The 19,575-nt window shown below is 42.5% G+C and overlaps 2 protein-coding genes across 2 annotated transcripts; both read right to left on the minus strand.

The window, feature by feature from the left end:
• Positions 1 to 700: 700 nt before the first annotated feature.
• bnip3la (BCL2 interacting protein 3 like a) lies at positions 701 to 6,168 on the minus strand. Its single transcript, XM_061816925.1, has 6 exons — positions 6,037 to 6,168; positions 4,833 to 5,094; positions 4,676 to 4,757; positions 3,246 to 3,358; positions 3,007 to 3,156; positions 701 to 2,172 (listed from the first exon to the last, which is right to left on the minus strand). Exons 1-6 carry the CDS (start codon positions 6,119 to 6,121, stop codon positions 2,124 to 2,126), a joined length of 741 nt encoding a protein of 246 aa, XP_061672909.1. The 5' UTR covers positions 6,122 to 6,168; the 3' UTR covers positions 701 to 2,123.
• Positions 6,169 to 6,291: 123 nt separating this feature from the next.
• Positions 6,292 to 18,581, minus strand: ppp2r2aa (protein phosphatase 2, regulatory subunit B, alpha a). Its single transcript, XM_061816924.1, has 10 exons — positions 17,453 to 18,581; positions 17,152 to 17,229; positions 13,723 to 13,820; positions 13,452 to 13,617; positions 12,671 to 12,783; positions 12,382 to 12,559; positions 11,066 to 11,230; positions 10,714 to 10,883; positions 10,525 to 10,616; positions 6,292 to 9,395 (listed from the first exon to the last, which is right to left on the minus strand). The coding sequence occupies exons 1-10, from the start codon at positions 17,457 to 17,459 to the stop codon at positions 9,116 to 9,118; spliced, it is 1,347 nt and encodes a 448-aa protein (XP_061672908.1). The 5' UTR covers positions 17,460 to 18,581; the 3' UTR covers positions 6,292 to 9,115.
• Positions 18,582 to 19,575: the final 994 nt, after the last annotated feature.

Below are 19,575 nucleotides of genomic sequence, written 5' to 3' on the forward strand. Positions count from 1 at the left end.
CAACACCACCATATTTCTAACATAGCAGGGTTGTGTCATGCTTTGCGGGCTGTTTCAGTTAGAACTGGTGCCTTTGTCAACTGGAGGGAATTATGAACAATTCCACATACCAGCGTCAGCACAAAATCTCCTGGCTTCTGCTAGGAGAACCATCAGGAAAAGCCTACTAGACCAGCTGAAACAAAGACTTTATCAAAAGTACTTGAAAATGGTGGCAGGTGTGTCCCGACTCCAATTTAACCGGTTTGAATCTGATTGCTTAATTCTGAACACAATCGCACCTCCAACGAAAAGGTGTGCACACTTATGCAATCGCATTACATTTACGTTCTCTCTTGAATTTTTTTTAGTTGGTTATTCATAAATCACATTTATGCTCGAAAATGCTTTGAAATTAGTTTATTGTAGTCTTTTCTACCACAAAAACCCGAACAGGGGTGTGTAGACTTTTATATCAACTGTACACACACACACATCACATATTGGTGTATTAATATATGGATACTGACTTCCAGCTGACCAGATTTATGCTTTATTAAATACAAAGTCACTTCAACAATTCCATTGTTTGCGACTCGCTCCCGAGCTGTGCAGCAGCCCGTCAATAATCACAGACACGCTGGAGTTATCACCACAAGTTTGATGAAAATTTACGTTATATTCCTAGCCACTGTCTCAATAACAGTACACAAGCCCATAGTATTATTATTCATTTATTTAAGATTGAGGAGTTATCGTGAGTTATGGAATGCACTGCAGAACCACATTGAGTGTTTTTAAACCCCAACCTACTACAGCAGTCAGAACGAGAGGTTCGGGTTGCACGTTACGTCACAATCGCATTGTGACTTGAGTCATCCTGTCGTTAAATCTACATTATTATGACAAGCATCAATATACATAAATTACATGCGGTTAAATTAGCAAAGGCTTGCCTATGTACTATTTCTTCTGGAGGTGTGCACGCGTAATACATATTAAATCACACGGGAAACGTGACGTTTACATTTAGACGGAAACGGGCTTGTGGATCTAAGCTTATTCAGTGGTGGGTTGTGCCTCCAACAGTGACGCAAATGACCGCAAAAACACACCACTGACACTAAACAGATATATTATGCATGAACATGGTGTGTTATTGATACAATAATACGATATCTTATGGCTACAATACCGGGGAGTTTCTATTAAACGGAGCAGATCACAGCTTTAAGTGTCTTCACATCTGCCTTTAAATAGCAAAAGCATTTTCAGGGAAGTTCAAGAAAAACGAAAAAAAAATCAATACAATGAAAATGTGCAGTGGTAAAATATATCAATTTGACACTTTGCCATGCGTTAAAAAGAAATACTGCATATAAAAGCAAAAACAATAATTTAAAACAAAACAAAAAAAAAAAAACAAAAACAAGCTTGGTAACATTGCCGCCCGGCCGAAGTTTCACTATCATAACATAGACAAACACCACAAGATGCTAAAGTTGGCTGGCTGCATGGTAGATCAAGGTTAAGAAAAATCACTGAAGGTAAAAATGATCACGCTTCGAATCGGAAAACATGTGTGCAGCATTATGATTGGTTTCCTTCGACGACTGCACTTCGAAAAGTTCAGCTCGGAAAGTTAAGGCATTGCAAGTTCCTTCTGCCCCCACCTGGACTTTTTCCACGTACGTGATATGGCGCGTCATTTTGGCTCGTAGACGCCGCCGAGCGACGGAGTGCGGCGACTCGGGCGAGGAGGCCAGATTGTCTCGTGATTAAACAACAACAAATAAAAAAAATAAAAATAAAAAAAAAAAGAGTGAAATTTCAGAGACTCTTCCTGAAACTCAAAACCCTCTGAGGCCAAAAGTCGGTCGGATTTGCATGTAGAACACGATGACGAATATTTCCCATCGGGAAAAGGATTTTTTTTTTCTTTTTTAAAAACGAGTGGATGCAAGTCAACTGGGATGCCTTGGATCAAGATGAGAAGGAATACCCACATTACAACATGTGTACGTAGACTTATGTGACATAGATTAGGAGGGCAAACGTGTGTGTGTGTGTGTGTACGATGACTGCAGAGAAACACGTGATCGCAGGCTGCTTGAAAGACAGGAAGACATCCAGGCACTGCTCGCTCAGTAAGAGCTGGCGGAGGCTGTGGCGATTCGTTTACCGATGTACACCCTTCGAAAGGCACAACAAGAGAAATTAGTGACTTTAAAAGGACTCCAAACATATCTTGCACAACAATTACAACATCACTGTAACGGACAACAGTTTATTCTTGTCTTGACGAAAGCTGCAGTGTGTAACAAACGGGTGAATCATTCTTGGGTTTTAATAAAAGGTTATGAACATGTAATAACATAGGCATTGTCCATTATGGGAGGCGGCAGTCCCCAACCACTGGGCTGTAGACCTGTTCCACTCTTTGAGCCAGTAGATACCGGGCCGTGCAGAGACTAAAAAAAAATCAATTTCATCCATTTTCTCAGCTGCTTATCCTCACAAGGGTCGCGGGAGTGCTGGAGCCTATCCCAGCTATCAACGGGCAGCAGGAAGAGTACACCCTGAACTGGTCGCCACCCAATCGGAAGGCACACGGAGACAGCTAACAGTCGCACTCACAATCACACCTAGGGGCAATTTAGAGTATCCAGTTAATGTTGCATGTTTTCGGGATGTGGGAGGAAACCGAAGTGCCCGGAGGAAACCCACGCAGGCGCGGGGAGAACATGCAAACTCCACGCATGCGGGACTGGGATCGAACCCGGGTCCTCAGAACTGTGAGGCCAGCTGATCCACTGTGCCGCCCACCAAAAACAAAATCATAGACATAAATAACACTTTTGTCACTTGTGCTATCCCTTACGCCAAGATGGGACCAGCTTCCCACGTATGACAACCAAATTCAGTGTAATTTACAGAAAAGCAGGACGAGAGTGCAAAAAAGGTTGGCGACCGGTGCGCTACGCAATTAAAACGTGCGAATGGCTATAAAAACCGACAACTTCTCACCCGATTCCGAGAGCCAGGATGTGTGAAATGAGAAGCGACGGGATGAAGACTTTGAGGAATTCAGCAGAGAATACGCCGCCATTCTTCATCACGCCGCTCTTTCTCATACTCAGCGATACGGAACGCCGGGGGTGTCTGAAGTGGAATTCCCTGCAGAGATAACATCAAAAAAAAAATCGGCGCCATTAAGAAATGAAAACGTAAACGACGCAAAAGCAAGACCAAGGCGCCCGGCTCACTTGGGTGGAACGTTTTCTGGCCTGCTGGACCAGTCAGCAACCCAATCGACTTCTTTGCTCATGAGGATGTCGTCCTCTCTGCCTTTGTCTGTGCCTTCTCCTTCGTCTTCTGACTGCAAATGTGCAAGAAACAAATACCGTAATTTCCGGCCTCCAGAGCGCACCTGATTATAAGCCTCGCCCAGTACATTTGTAGAGGAAATACTATTTGGTACATACATAAGCCGCACCTGTGTAAAAGCGCAAGTGACCACATTGAAACATGAGATATTTACAAAGAAAGACGATATACAGAAAGAGTTTTCAAAGTTGTAATAACTCAGCTTAGCTTAACATAGCAACAACACCGTAGCACGAACAGGGCTGGTAAAAAAATAAAAAATATCGGTTAAAAAAAAAACAGTCGCGGCAGCTACACAGTAACATGGTAGCACAGCGCTAACAGAGCTGGTTTAAAATAAATAAATAGATAAACATACCGGTAAAAATCACTGAGACACGGCAGTAACACAGCAGGACCACGCTAGCACGGCGCTAACAGGGATGGTTAAAAAAAAACACACAGGTAAAAATCACTGAGATGCCGCAGTAACACAGCACCAACACGCTAGCGCAGCACTAACAGGCCCGGTTGAATAAAAAAACAAAACATACCTAAATCACTGAGACGCGGCAGGAACACAGCAGCAACAAACTAGCACGTCGCTAACAGGGCCGGTTAAAAAAAAACATACCGGTAACAATCAGAGACACACGGCAGTAGCACAGCATCAACACGCTACCACAGCACTAACGCTAGCGCAGTCCTAACAGGCCCAGTTAAAAAAAAAAAAAAAAACATACCGGTAAAAATCATTGAGACACGGCAGTAACACAACAGCAACACGCTCGCACGGTTCAAATGCGGCGCTAGTAGTGCCGGTTAAAAAAATAAATAAAAAAACATACCGAGTCGCTCTCTTAGTCACGTGACATCACATACTAAGAAAGCGTAACCGGATTGGCTGGGTGTTGGGTTCTGACCTGAAGTAACCCTGCCTTCTTAACCCAGCCAATCCAGTTACGCTTTCTAAGTATATGATGTCACGTGACGAGGAAAGGCGTAACTGGATTGGCTGGGTGTCAGCCGGTGAATTTCAAACAGCGAATTGTAGCCAGTTGAATCTCAGGAGACTGAAAATATTGCGTTTTAAATATTAAAAAGGCATATTAAAAATATTAAAAAGGCGTATTAAAGGTTTTATTTTTTTTGTATGGCGAATTTGTTACCATTGAAAAGTTCAACTGAAATACAGCTATTGAAAATTGTGATCACTTTGAAATGGGAATTTTACAACATAAAAATTTTCAGCTGCATTTTTAATTCAAATCCTGCCGGCAAATATTTACTTTCGTAAAAATGTTGTTTTGAAACAAGGCGTGACTTTTACCTGACTCCCTCTCGGACTGGACATGTCCACATCGAAAGTGATCTGACCCTCATCTTGATTGGGACTCTGCGGCCTGTGGGGACTGAGGTGGCACGTTATGGTTAATAAATATGTTTGGCTATGACTGACACCATATGGCACATAACTTCAGCCGCACCTTTCGCACGAAGAATTACTCGGGCTGGATTCGTGCTGCGCGTCCAACAGGATCTTCTCCATGTCTCCATTGTGAATGGAGGAGGACGACGGCACGTGTTCCAGTCCTCCGATCAGCGTCTCATCGAGCTCGGGCACGACTTGCAAGGTCTGACTCGAGCCGGCGTTTGCATTTATTCGGTCTGCACCGGCTGATGTTTGCAAGCCGGCGTGGACGCCCTGAGCTCCCGTGTTTCCGTTCAACTCCAACTCCACCCAAGAGCCTTGGAAACACACGAAAAAAAAAAATGCATTGCATTATGGGTTGTATTCAGAATAGCAGCACTGCATCAGTGATCGCGTTCATCCCTGTGCCACTGCCCTACTAAGAGCGAGATCTTTTCTTCTTCTTCTTCTTTTTTTCGAGCCAGGAGGGCGTTATGCAATTCATTACGGCCAGCTTGGCTGCACAGAGTGCAAACAAAACATAAACTAATCGCACGAAATGTATTTTTTTGGTCTCTGTTCATATAATATTACGATAAATAGAACGTATTGCCCATAGCACGATTGAACGACCTGCCCGAACCATATTTTATAATCATGTCAACAATGCAGGTCTCTGTTGCGTAACAGCCAGGCTCCTCCAGCGTATCGCTGGTCCAGATATGATGCTCATACGCAACATTTTTTATTTTTTGCGTGGGAACGTAGCCCAGCCTAGTGATTCGTCTAAAATGTTTCTTAGCAGTGACAAGGAAAATGAAACAAAAACAAACAAAAAAAAAACTGTCGCCGCGAACGTCAAATGACTTCTCGTGCATGCGTGGTCAATCAGCGTATTAAAAACCCCAAAGTATTAATAGAAACGCAGAAAATCTATGAATAATAAGCAACGCAATGTTAGTTTTTCTTTTTTTTTTTCTTGGTCTCCAAGTTGTTTTAATTTTGGTTAGAATCCGCCCAACGGTGGGTTTCGGTTATGTGATTGGCTAAAATTCCCATCAGTAAATAAAACGGCGCTATCCTATTGGCTATCCCGCACCAACGTCATCCAACAGCACGCACCGCCCATCCAAGAGGATGAGGAAACGCTTTTACCAGAGATAACTTTAGCCCCGAATTGCAGCTGCACCATCACGGTCAAAAGACACAACATCCGTGAAATAAACCATAAATACCTTGAGATTATGTGAAGCACCAAAAGACGAACGGGCGTTACGTACCGTGAAGTCCGGGCTCTTCGTTATTGTTTTGTCGAGCGGCGGCGGTGGACATGTTGACTTTCTCGGGTTTAGCATTCGTCAACATGACCGGGGCGTGCGCATGCGCAGAGTCCGTCCGCGGTCCCGGCCAGACGGCACAAAGCCGCGCGTTTGGACTCGCTAATTGTCCACAATCTTTCATGTCGCAATACGTCTATTGTGATGTGCGGGGGCCGAACAAATTCTTGACAAAAGAACAAGGCTTTGTGATGATTAATCCAATTATTCTGAAGGATTTAATTACGAATGTTGGACAAAAGTACTGCGCTCGCTGTGTACTCAGTAAAATTCAACTCTAAAAGTATTTGCCGTGATGGGTACCAAACAGTAATTTATTAAATACTTTGGGCATCAGTCACCCACTGTGACAGCACCATAAGAGCTTATAAGAAAAACGATAATAAATGTGTGAAATTATGAATAGAAAAAAAAAAATCACCCTTCACCTATCACGTGTTCTTTGACCTCTAGGACACACAAGATGGCGTAATTGGAAACCTCTCCCTTGAGTAATTTCCCAACCCAGACAGACTTCCAAAACACTTCCTCCATGTTTTATTTAAGAACCCGTTTGAAAAGAAACAATTTCAACATCCCAAAAATAAAAGTGCATTTAATATACAGTATATATGATGGTACTGTCAAAAAAAAAAAACATCCAATGTAATTTCAGTCTTGTACTTCATCACAGGTTCATAATTTGCTGTAACAATCACATTCCGTAGGCTTATGATTAAGGCATTTAAAAAAAAAAAATATTGAGTACTGACAACCTGCTTTCTTGAAGGTACAAAATTTTTGGACATCGAGCACTGGTGAATTCCCCTGAGTATCTCCTGTCTGGCACGCTTACAAGAAATTAATTTGGCAGATTATCGTTATTCTTAATACTTAAAAAAAGGTATAAATAAATTGGCAGCGATGTTTTTCCACACAGTTGCCACCGTTTGGTGACTGTTGGCGCTCGAGCTACACAACCTCCGATTGTGCGTGGTTTAAGGCCGTTGCAAGAATCTTTAAACGCACCGTCTGCCACGTTTACGCAGATATCCTCCAAATTAGCAGAATCAGGCTGCCTTTGGTTCTGACACAAATCCAAAGGGGGAGAAAACTATGATAATTTAGGATTGCCTAGAACGGCCACTAGTCCTCATGATTATTATAAAAATGCACCTTTACTGAACGGTCGGTATCAAGCACTGCCCTGAGCAAATGACATCTCGCTACCGTATGTTGTTGGCATTCCAGTCTTTGTAAAAATTGATTTGTAAATTGGACATATGTCGACTTAGACTTAAAAAAAAAAAATAAAAACAGGACTACATTAAAAAAAAAAAAAAGGAAACCACAATCCGTTTGTTCCACAAGATTGGTAACTTGTGACAGAGGAAAGGCGTAGCATAAAGGAGCAGTTCAAAATTTCTGTAATTTCTTCAAGGACACAAAACAATCTGCAAACCAAGTGCTCAAAAAGTCTCCCATTAAATAATAAAATATATGTTTTTAAAATCTTACAGAACAGTTCCCTTTTGAAGAAAATAAGGCAAAAGTCTCTTGGCTGGCTTTGGGAAAAAGAAAAAAAAAAATGCTGAAAAATGCATTTTGCCCCTTTCAGACCAGATACTGGCTATGCTTCACAAATATGATTCAAAACAAAAACCTAAGCCAGTTAACTGTTGAAAAAAAAATATCTGCCAACATCGGAAAACCACGCTTCTCCTGGCTCGACATCAAAGATTTTTCAACAAATGCTCCGGTTGAATTTTATGTCTGTAGGCTGTCATGCAGCCTTCCATCAAACACAACTTGAAACATCAGTGACGAGACTAACCATTGCCTTAATTTATACAAAAATAAATCACATTAAGTGAGTATATTTCTCTCAGAGGTACAGTATAAAATTTCATAAAAATAAAACAATCCTGTTTTTTTTTTTTGTTTGTTTTTTGTTATGCAGAGACTGGCAGCAGCATGCAACTTCGGCATCACATCACAAAATATTTGCGCCGCGCTACGGACACAATTACCAGCCTTTCAGCCTGAGCTGCTCTTGTTGCTCCGCTCTCATTGGCAAGGTTTGATTAATTTCCATTAACGGATTATAATTTACACGATTTCTTTGGCATGATTCATTTTCCCCAACTTTGATATATGCCTCATGTGTGCATAGAATTCTTAAACCCATGTCAAAAGACTGTTGACGATATTAAAAGAATTGCATCTGTACTATTCCTCACCATTTTACGTACACTATTTAAATATCTGTGAATGATGCTGCCAATGAAAACACATTTATCAGCTGCGTATTTTGAAAATGTGACCAGGTTATGTCAAATGGAACTAACCAGGTAAAGTACCCCCCTCCTCCCCCGCAAGTGCATAGCAAGCCAAAAGTAAGTGACTCAGAAGACCAATGTGGTAGAAGCCATTTTCAAGCGCTACTTGACATCCTCACTGCTCAGGAAAATATGTGTAAACGATACATATTGTTATCTATCAGGAAAAAAAAAAGTAGTCAAGAATAACCTGAACAGGAGTAATCCTAATCTGGCCCGTTACCCCCCCCCCAAAAAAAAAAAAAAACAACTAGGAGTGTTGACTGACTTTGGCAAGATGCCAAATATGTGGGGGCAAATACGGACTGTCGAGTACATGTATCAGCAGTGTTTCATGCCAGTGCAAAAGAGTCTACAATTAAAGACATTTTCCTGCTAAAACTAATATGTTTTAGCAACGAAAAATGTACAATTAATAATCCCCAATGGCCTTAACACACTTTCTCATTTTCAAACTCTTTGATTTGGTCTGGGATGTAGCGGGTTTCTAACCAATAGCTGGATGAAAAAGTGCTTCTATTGGTGGGGAAAAAAAAATCCACTGAATTCCAAAGTTTTTATAGTAATTAGCTCAACAAGGCCTGGATGTTCATTTTGTATTCCATATGAAAAATGGGCTTGTGACGATCGGTCATACCCAAGGTCTGAACCTGACTTGAGAGCATCGAGACAGATGTTGTGCCTGGAACGGAGCTCAACAAATGCTAGTATAGTTTGTCCTGAAATATGTAAAGGTTATTGGTGGTGGCCACAGCGATAATGTTGTCCATGGGATGCCAGGCAGTGTGCAGGATCTTCTTGTTAAAGTCCAAACTGTCCACACTGATCTCATCCTTTTTGCGCTTCCCACCCGAGCTTACTTTGCGGGGTTTCAGGACGGAGTGCGGCTTGCTGTTCTCCCTTGACGCCTCCAGGGTCACGTCCTGCCCGTAGCCTCGGTCGAACATCCGGAAGAAGTTATTGTAGGAGCCCGTCATGACCACGCTGCAGAAAGTCACAAAGACACACATTTGAGGAAGCTGCACACGAAACAAAAAGTAACCAACGAAAACCAAAGTAACTGCTAAGAACGAAGGCAGTGTTTCCATTTTGCCACTTTTACCAGAACCACAAACAGCCTTGACAGTAGCTTCATTGGTATTATATAAAATGTAAAAAAAAAAAAAAAAAAAAAACCCTATATTACCGGTCAAACAGAGCTGCTCGACATCGAACTGGAGCAGAACATTTACAATGCCCGAGACCTGTTGTGCTGTTGGTTGTCACAACAGACGAGAAAGATCTCCAAAGAGATCATTCTATGGAATATCAGATGAAAAGACCAGAAAAGATTGATGGATTTCGGCAATTAAACGTGATGGATGTTGCCCAACCAAATACGCACGCCTGCGTACCGATCGCTTCATTTCAGGTAGGAATTATTGTTAATCTCAAATTACACAGAAATATTTATAATGCCAAATTGACTCATTTGAATAAATGAATAAACCGTCTGTCACAAAGACGTTTACGGAAGTTAATGCGTGGCCCCAATACGCTTCCGTGTACGGAGGAGACGATGCCCTGTCCTAAATTTTTTCCCCCAATCATAGTTAATGAATGCGAGTTTGTGTAAAACCAGGGGTCGTTTATTTAAATATTGGTATTTGTATTGAAAAAAATTTGAGTGGGTTCATCACTATGTGTGATTCATTCCTGATTGAGAACAGATCCAGCAACGAAGTATTTGTATACGTCCAGACTTTTACACGCTTTCAAACTCTTCTGTGTGAATCTCGACGACTTACTCACCAGATACATGTGTAGATCCAGTTGTCCAAGAAAAGTGGAAGCAAATTAACAGTCCAATTTCAAAAACATCGATTTCAGCATTAAATATTGGACCTCTATGCCAAGTGTCCCTCATTTTTCCCCATGTACCTTCGTTTATTACCACCTTCTTAATGTTTAACGGTATCGGACAAAAACTCTGGATGTCGTGCTGTAAGACATTTTCGCTTCGTCTCAACGGAATAAAATTTCAACAATGCTTTGTTAGACCAGCAATATGGAGATATCAGGTGATTTTATGTCATAGGTGCACGAGCTCTACAGAGAGAATGTACATCCTCACCTGTCGTTCCCATTCCAACAGCACTCAAATTTGTCAAAGATGCAGTCGTTCTCATAGAGTGAACACAACTTGCTCCTGAGATATTCATGGACCTGGTGGAGGAGAACGATACTGAAGAGCTACAAAACGACCAAGCTACGCGTATAATAATAATAATAATAATAATTCACCTCGGCCGGAGTGACATACCTGGTAAGTCTCCACTGGGCGAGTCTCCATATTGAGGTCCCAGATTTTCATGGACAGGTAGTCGCGGGTCATCATGTAGCGCCCACTGTGGCTGAACTTCACATCAGAGACGGATGATGTTATTTCTGAGAAAAACGAACGACTGTTTGGATCCTCTGGCTCTTCAAACACTGTTACAAAAAAAAAAAAAAGTACTTTCACTCATTATCACATACATTTATTCTTGCCATGTAACTCATACATTTGTTTATTAGACTATAGACTGCATATTATAACACTTCAAAAATGGAATTCACATTTTTAGCTTTGCGATTGACATTAGGGGTGCCACCGCTGTCCAGCTTCTGCTTACATTTGGCATGGTTGTCACACAGTGCCGACGCCCTCATGTCGCACAGGCGGACGGCTCCTTTGCTGCTACTGTACACAAACGTGTTGCACTGGTTAGGATGAAACTCGGACGCAGTGATCACCTCGGTCAACTCCTCCATGTTAGCTGGCTTGATGTCAACAATGTCTGAGGAGGGGAAGTTCAGGTCCAATCGCAAGAAGAGACTTCACATCTTTCAATTTAAGCAACATTTGCTCTATTTACGATCACAAAATGTTTAGTTTGTAAAAAAAATTTTAAGATTGCGTTAGTGACTTGACTGAGGCGGGACGGCGGACGACTGTTTAGCACATTTGTCTCGCACTTCTGAGGTATGGGGTTCAAATCTGTACAAATCCCACCACCTTCCTCCCAGTGTGGATTTTGCATGCTCTCCCCACGCCTGTGTGGGTTTTCTCCACGGATTTTGTTTTCCTTCCACATCCCCAAATCGTGCATGGTCGGTCAATTGGAGACTCAATTGCTCGTCTGTGTGAATGTGAATGGTTGTTTGTTTATATCATATGGGCCCTGCGATTGGGTGGCGAGCACTTCTGGGTGTACCCCGCCTCTCATCCAAAATCAGCAGGAATAGTCTCAAGCACACCCAAAACCCCAGCGAGGATAAGCGGTACAAAGGATGAATGAATGGATATGATTCAGGATGTAATTTTTTTTTTTTGGGGGGGGGGCTGGGGTGCAGCAAACCACTATCCATCCATCTTTGTCGCTTATCCTCACGAGGGTCGCGGGGAGTGCTGGAGCCTATCCCAGCTGTCCACGGGCAGGAGGCGTGGTACGCCCTGAACTGGTTGCCAGCCAATCACAGGGCACATATGGAGACAAACAGTCGCACTCACATTCACACCTAGGGGCAATTTAGAGTGTCCAATTAATGTTCCATGTTTTTGGGATGTGGATGGAAACCGTAGTGCCCGGAGGAAACCCACACAGGCACGGGGAGAACATGCAAACTCCACACAGGCCGGGCCGGGATTGAACCAGGTCCTCAGAACGAGGCCAACGCTATACCAGCAGAGCCACCGTGCCAGCCCAACAAACCACTACTTGCTCGCATGTCGCCTTCAATTTTATGGCAAGAATGACGTAGCGATACATCTTTCCACTCAGAAAACTTAACTCAACGGCCAGACATTAATGTTCGACTGCATTTCTCCTTTACAGTCTCTGAAACGACAGCCCTCTCCCACGGCGGAAAGCATGTGATCAATTATCGTCCCGGAAAAGATAAAACAGTTTCCGCCACTGACGATATTCGCAAGGAGCTGAAAGGATACTAAAGCTGCGGTCGGTGATCTCCAAGTGCCACAGGTTGATGCGGAGGTCATCCGAGGACAGGTAGGTCTCGCAGTCGCTGTTGACCGAGATGGAATTGATGTGGTACGTGTGAGCGTTGGCAAACACTCGCCGGGGGCTGGCCTCCACCATCAAGTCCATGGGCCTGAATATTGGGACCTAGGGAACAAGGTTAGTGAGTTCACAGTATTTTTCTTTTTTTTTTCCCCATAGTAGATGATGAAATGTTTCATCGTGATTGTGTGTGTGGGGTGGGAGAAAAACACCCACCCGTAGAGTTGTAACTGTATTTGGATCTCTATATCGACCGTCATCTTCTTTTAAATTGTAACCTTCTGGTCGCTTGTCTCGTTCGCTTATTTTCCACAGCTTTATAGTTTTATCTATGAGAAGAAAAAGAAACATGCAAAAAGAACAGAATACTCAAAATCACCAACTATTATTGTAATTTCCGCCTATAAGCCACGACTTTTTTCACACGCTTTCAACCCTGCGGCTTATGCGGTGATGCGGTTAATTTGTGCGGCCGCAAGGGGGCACTCGAGCAGAAAAGGTAAGAGTGAGACCGGGGGAATATATGTGCCGAAGAAGTGACTTTTACCGGCCCTGTTAGCACTGCGCTAGCGTGTTACTGCCGTGTCTCAGTGATTTTTACCAGTATGTTTTTTTTTTTTTTTTTTACCTGGCCCTGTTAGCGCGGTGGTAGCGTTAGCACGGCAGGGCTACCATTAAACTCTCTGTGTACCGTCTTTCTTTGTAAATATCTTGTGTTTCAATGTGGGCACTTGCGGCTTTTACACAGCTGCAGCGTATGTATAGACCAAATGGTATTTCCTTTACAAATGTACTGGGTGAGGCTTATAACCAGGTGCGCTCTGTAGGCCGGGAATTACGCTGCATACATTTTTAATCTAATATGAATTATATACTGTATTAATCTATTTTTAAAATCTAAAACATGCTGAGAAGTTGCCCTATTTGACCAAAGTTCTGGAAAACAAGTTGTCAAAAAAAGCATGATATCAACACCGCATTATCGCTGTCAACTTGCCATTCGTGGATAAAAGGAAATGAGCGGCATTCTTCTGGGGCAACCATCGAATCTTGTTGATCTTCTCCTCGATCTCGAGGCTCTTCAGGTAGTCAAACTCGGGTTCGTGGCTCTGAAAAGTGCTGTAAACGTTGTATTCGCCACGGCACAGGGGGTGATTCTTACTCTAAAACAACGAGAAAAGCGAAGATCACGCCAGGTATGCCAATGTGAGACTTCAAATAACCTGGAACATGTTAATCAAATATTGGTGTGCCTGCATAAAAAGTACCTCTGGCTCCTGTTGAAATATGACGACGCGACCTCCTTTGTCTCCAGTGGCGAGCAGCTCCCCACAGTGGTTGAACTCAACAGTGGATATGATGTCAGCTGTCAACATAGTTGTGATGTTAGCGGTTTCATTTCAATAAGCCTTTAACATTGGGTCTTCGTCCAAGGTAAATTGCGAACACAATACAGTACAACCTCGGTTCTCAACCGCAATCCGTTTCAGAAAGCGGTTCGAGAAGTGATTTGTTCGAAATCCGAATCAATATTTCCAATTACAATTAATGGAAAAAGAAATAATGCATTACAAGCCTAATAAAAAATGGGCTTTTTAAAGCATTTTTTTAGCTTTTCGTGATAATAAACTGCATAGTAGAAAAACATGTGTAGTTTAAATACTTTATATAATGAAATAATTTAAGAAATTATTTATATTTTCTCAAAATGTATTCTTGAGTAGTAGAATAGGCGAGGCTGGGACTGAATTGCTGTATCTTGCCTTCTTTGGAGCCATGATTGGGGGTTAATAGTCCTCAATAGGAAGAAAAAACAGTCAGTAAATGTAGATACTGGGGCACGTCTGCATAAAGAGGCTGTGTTATACACAATAAAGTGTTTCGTGGGTGGATCAGCTGGTCGGGCCGCGCGCGTTATATTGCTTCCGGATTTTTTCGGGGGTGTTTGAGTTCTGGATTTTTGTTCACAATCAGAAGTAAAAAAATGTCAAAATTTTCGTTCAAACTCTGATTTGTTCAAAGTCAGGGACGTTTCAGAACAGAGTAGTCACTGTATTAAGGAACATGAGGGTTGCTTGTTTTTGTCACCAATAAGCTGCAAGCACAATGTCAGTCAGAGTTAAAAAAAATAATAATTAAAAAACAGACAAGCAACACAAACCTGTTCAGAGAGTACCCTACACACAACTGGTGCTGAGGTGCAGTAACATTAGACAAAGCCCGGGAAACTCACAATTGGTACCTAGAACCGCATTTCCATCTAATCACACAATACAGTATAACAATCAATCCCCGTTTACTGCCTGGCACTATTGTGATGATGATTCTTAACGCAGGCAAAGAGTGCGGACCACACAATGTGCCTGATACGGGCCTTCCCCATACAAACACAAAGGACGATGAATTAATGTAAAAACAAATCTTCTGAGTGATTTTTGACGTCAGCCAAGCTTTGTGTGTCAGGAGTGGCGAAGTTTAGCCTGGGTTGCCACTGCGAGTTATGGACAGTTTTTCCCATGTGCACTTGCAGTGCATTTTCTTTAGAATCAACTCATCTGTCCGCTATGTATTTTTTTAAGTGGAACATTGTAACATTGGTATGAAATGACAGAGTTCGGGGATCATAGCTTTTGTTATATTTATGGTCCTTAAAATATTCATAGAGGCAAATATACATTTAGGGATAGCATCAATTATTGACCCCCCCCCACCTCCCTCAAGTCTCCACAGGGCTTATTCTTTATTCTACTGTACTCCTGTTAATTGAAAATTTAATTTTGCATATCTACACAAGAATTGCATTTCAAGTGTCATCGCATCTTTCTCCATAAAAAGTGACAAGTTCAAACAGTGAAGGTGCACCACAAACAATGCGAGAGAGACTGAATGCAAGTTGAGCCGAGGACAGGATGCAGCTCTCCCCCCCCCCCCCCAAAAAAAAAAAAAAAAAGTCACACAGCTGGAGTTGTCTATTGTGGGAACAAAATGGCAGACGAGGTCTGACAATCCCCAAAGTCAAAAAAGAATCACAAGAGATGGCGCTGGGAGTCAACAGCTGTCAAGCGGCTCACGCACATTTAACTGCACGAAGGCGTCGATAGATCGCAGCAGAAAGTATTTTTAGCAGCAGGTTTGACGAGTCAAGATCCCACAAGAGATTTAGACCATGCTGTAATAGTTGTTTTAGGTATGTGTTGAAAACTAGGTTAAATTTATCAAGATGAGTTTATTGTAAACAATGTAGATTTACATTTCGGTGTCCACGAGAACTCTTGACAATAAAAAAAAAATACAAAAGCATCTGGTTAAATGTCAGTATAATTTGTGTTGTTCAATGTACACTACATATTGGTTTTCAGTGTTTTTAATCACATTGCATTTGTGCATTTCAGCTTTTGAGGGAATAAGTTCTGTTAAATAAAGTATTATAAAATGGATACGTCCCAAGAAAAAGCCCAATGTTTATCGAACAAAGTACAGGACATCGGCGACGTAATGCAAAATAGTGATGATGTTGCCACCATTAATGAGGTAATGCTACAGTAAATGTGGCACAAAAAAAAAAAAAAGTCAACTATAGTGCGTCTTGCCAGCTTCGGGCAAATAACACTGCCCATTGGCATCGTAATGTACGTTTTATTTTACGATGATATAATTGTACCCGACAAAAGGAGGAAAACCTACTTCAATAGCTACTCCTCATTCTATAATAATTCCTAGAGATATGTCTATTCACGGTGGAGAAGCTGGTAAACCGTTGGCCTCAACAGTTCTGAGGACCCGGGTTTGATCCCGCCCCCACCTGTGTGGCGTTTGCATGTTCTCCCCGTGCCTGCGTGGGTTTTCTCCCGGCACTCGGGTTTCCTCCCACGTCCCACAAACATGCAACATTAACTGGACACTCCAAATGTGATTGTCAGTGCGGGTGTTTGTCTCCGTGTGCCCTGCGATTGGCTGGCGACCAGTTCAGGGTGTCTCCCGCCTCCTGCCCGTTGACAGCTGGGATAGGCTCCAGCACTCCCTGCGACAATTGTGAGGATGAGGGGCAAAGAAAATGGATAGATGTCTATTGACTACTCAGGGGAGGTGATACAGAAAATGGATGAATGGATTTACATGTGTAATAAACAGGTTCAATTGTAAAGAAACCTACTTGACATGTTGGGTGAAATGCTTGCATTTGAACAGTCTGGGACACAAAATTGCAGCCCAGCAGACTGAACTTGCACATATTAGCCACCACCAAAACGGACTAGTATGACTAGTGTTCGATTCACCATCTAGTTGCACGCACCAAGTGCCAATGACAACAAAAATTACTGAAAGCCATATGAATATTTCTTCGATATCCTTCACGTCTAGAGTAAGATTCATGTACTAGTACGATCTATGTCCTTGCTAATAAGACAATTCAGCACACTTGTGAAATAACTACGGTACAATAGTAGAACTGTGTCTTACTAATGATGTTGTTTTTACACTACTGGTGCCATTTATGGCTACCAAGTACCTACCTAAACCTTACTGCTAAAGTCCTCTTCGACAACTACATATTAGTAAAAAAAAAAAAAACCTCTACATTCAGATGTTAAGTAGTGCACTTTTAGCCGTCCAGCAAGAGTATGAAGAATTTAGAACAAAAGCTCAAAGGGCTTTTAGGAAGTGTCCCGGACGAGCACAAAGTCAGCTGCACTCACCTTCGGCGACGTCGTCATCTACGGCTCCTTTGACTTGGGAGAAGCACCACTGCACCTGGTCGCTCTCATCGCCGACTCCTGTGGGAGGAAAACCCAGTTTGAAGACGGCACAGAAAGGGCAACGTCAAGCCGAGCTCGTTGGGAGAAACGAGAAAGAACCACTCGCTGTGCTAGCATGTGGCTAGCGCGGGAGCTAAGCCCTGCCTGCTAATTTGAACACTTTCGGACTAGGTTGAGTCGCGTTTTTGGTCGCGATTCACTCAGCGCTGGCCGCAGTCTTGCTGGGTCTTTTAAGGCTTACCTGCCATAGTGAGCCACGCAGGTGGAGACGGCGTCTCTGAAGCGGGCTCGGGCCCCTCGAACCGAGCACTGCTGCTGACCCCGCTGGATGTGGAGGAATGAAGCCGACACTCGGTGCTGCTGCCAATATTCAAGTTTTTTTTCTTCCCAAGATAAGCATACACGCCTCTGGCACAACTGTTTCCAACACTAATCTTTCCTAATAACTAATGTTAACAACGTATCATCGGCACAAGTGTTAGTGTTGAGACTTTGCACTCTGCTTGAAGAATTCCCTCGTCCCTACCTCTCCTCACATTACATGTTCAAAATGGCGCAACGCAGATGGCGTTGGCGAAAGCTCTCCGAGTCACACCGGGAGAGCGGCGAGTCAAGATATCAATGTTTATCTCTGACTCTCAATGCAATAATGTATGGCGGCATGAACCATACAATGATTTTGTTAAAAGCGGCGATGATTTTGCTGGGGAAGCCGGGGAGGGTGGAGAGAGATAAACGGAAACGCCTAACCCCGCCCGTGTGGATTGTTGCCGTGAGAGAATCGAATGGAACAATGCCAACGTTTTGTCAACAACAACAAAAAAAGAATTTTACTTTGTACATTACGCTAAATTGTCCCTCCAAAATCCCAAGTAAATTCAACACACCACATAGAAGAGATTTTTAATTAAAAAAAAGCCTACCAAATTCAAATTATTATTTTTAATTGCCAACTGTAAAAAAAATCTGTTTTCAAAATTTGAATAATAAGGGGGAACGGTGGATCAGCTGGTAAACCGTTGGCCTCACAGTTCTGAGTTCCGGGTACGATCCCGTGTGGAGTTTGCATGTTCTCCCCGTGCCTGCTTGGGTTTTCTCCGTGCACTCCGGTTTCCTCCCACATCCCAAAAACATGCAACATTAAGTTCACACTATAAATTGCCTCTAGCTGTGATTGTGAGTGCGGCTACTTGTCTCTACGTGCCCTGCGATTGGCTGGCAACCGGTTCAGGGTGTACCCCACCTCCTGCCCGTTGACAGCTGGGATAGGCTCCAGCACTCCTCGCCACCCTCATGAGGATAAGCGGCAAAGGAAATGCATGAAATAATAAGGATCACCTCTCAGCTCTCAGATGTTGCGGCGTGTCGATGGATGCACCAAAAAGAATCAAACATACTTGAGGGGGTGATCGTTTGCACACTGTAAAAGCCCATGTTTTTTAATGACTTCATACATATTTAAGGTGTTTAAATAGAAGACAAAGATATATGCTTGGAGCCGCTTTAATGCATGATACCTTACATTTTCAATCTAGTCAAAACAGATTTGCATTGTACATCACATTTCTATCTCCTTTCATTGGAGGTGTAAGGTGGGGGGGGGGGTGTCTTATAATAAAGAATTGCTTTGCTGGGTTAGTGTCTTGAGAGGAGTATCCAAACAGCAAAAACTGAAAAATACAGTAACGATTAACACATTTCTTTGTCTTGTATCTAAAAATATACTCAACATGAATCGAAGTGCCCAAATCATCACTAATCCAATCCGTAAAAGTGTATCCCAAATGCAATAGTGTTTTGTCTGGTTGTTTTGGACTACAGACATATTTTAAAACATAATTCATTCAACGTGACCACTTTGCATTTAGGTGTTATATAGGTGAAAAAATAAAGAATGCACAAACCAATACAGTAGAAGCAAAGTGTGATGCAATTGAAATTATTCAGTGCAATGTTGTTGTTTTTTTAATTTCTTCATGTTTAAATTGATGCATTCTTACAAAATGACTACATCATTGTGATAGCTTTAAGCAAGAAAGAAAGTTTTCACTTCAAATATTACTATTGTGGTTGTTTTTTTAGTCCAAATGAAATATCTTCAACGTGAATACAGTAAAGAGTTCCACAATAAAGTGCATGTTGAATCTGTGTCTTTTTACTTCCCCACCATGTAGTAAGTGGTCCATCGGGCGAGGAGCAAGGCACCGAAAAGCACGGTGTAGCTGAAGAGGACAAATTTGAGGATTTCTCTGAACGTCCGCAAGAAGCGGAGCAACAAAGGCTCGGAATCCAGATGCGCGTGCTTTGCCTTGTGCGTGGGAGCAGCAGGGGTCAGGTGCCCCGAGTTCCCGCCTCGTCCCATCC

This window comes from Syngnathoides biaculeatus, chromosome 4 (genome assembly GCF_019802595.1).
Source record: "Syngnathoides biaculeatus isolate LvHL_M chromosome 4, ASM1980259v1, whole genome shotgun sequence".
NCBI lineage: Eukaryota > Metazoa > Chordata > Actinopteri > Syngnathiformes > Syngnathidae > Syngnathoides > Syngnathoides biaculeatus.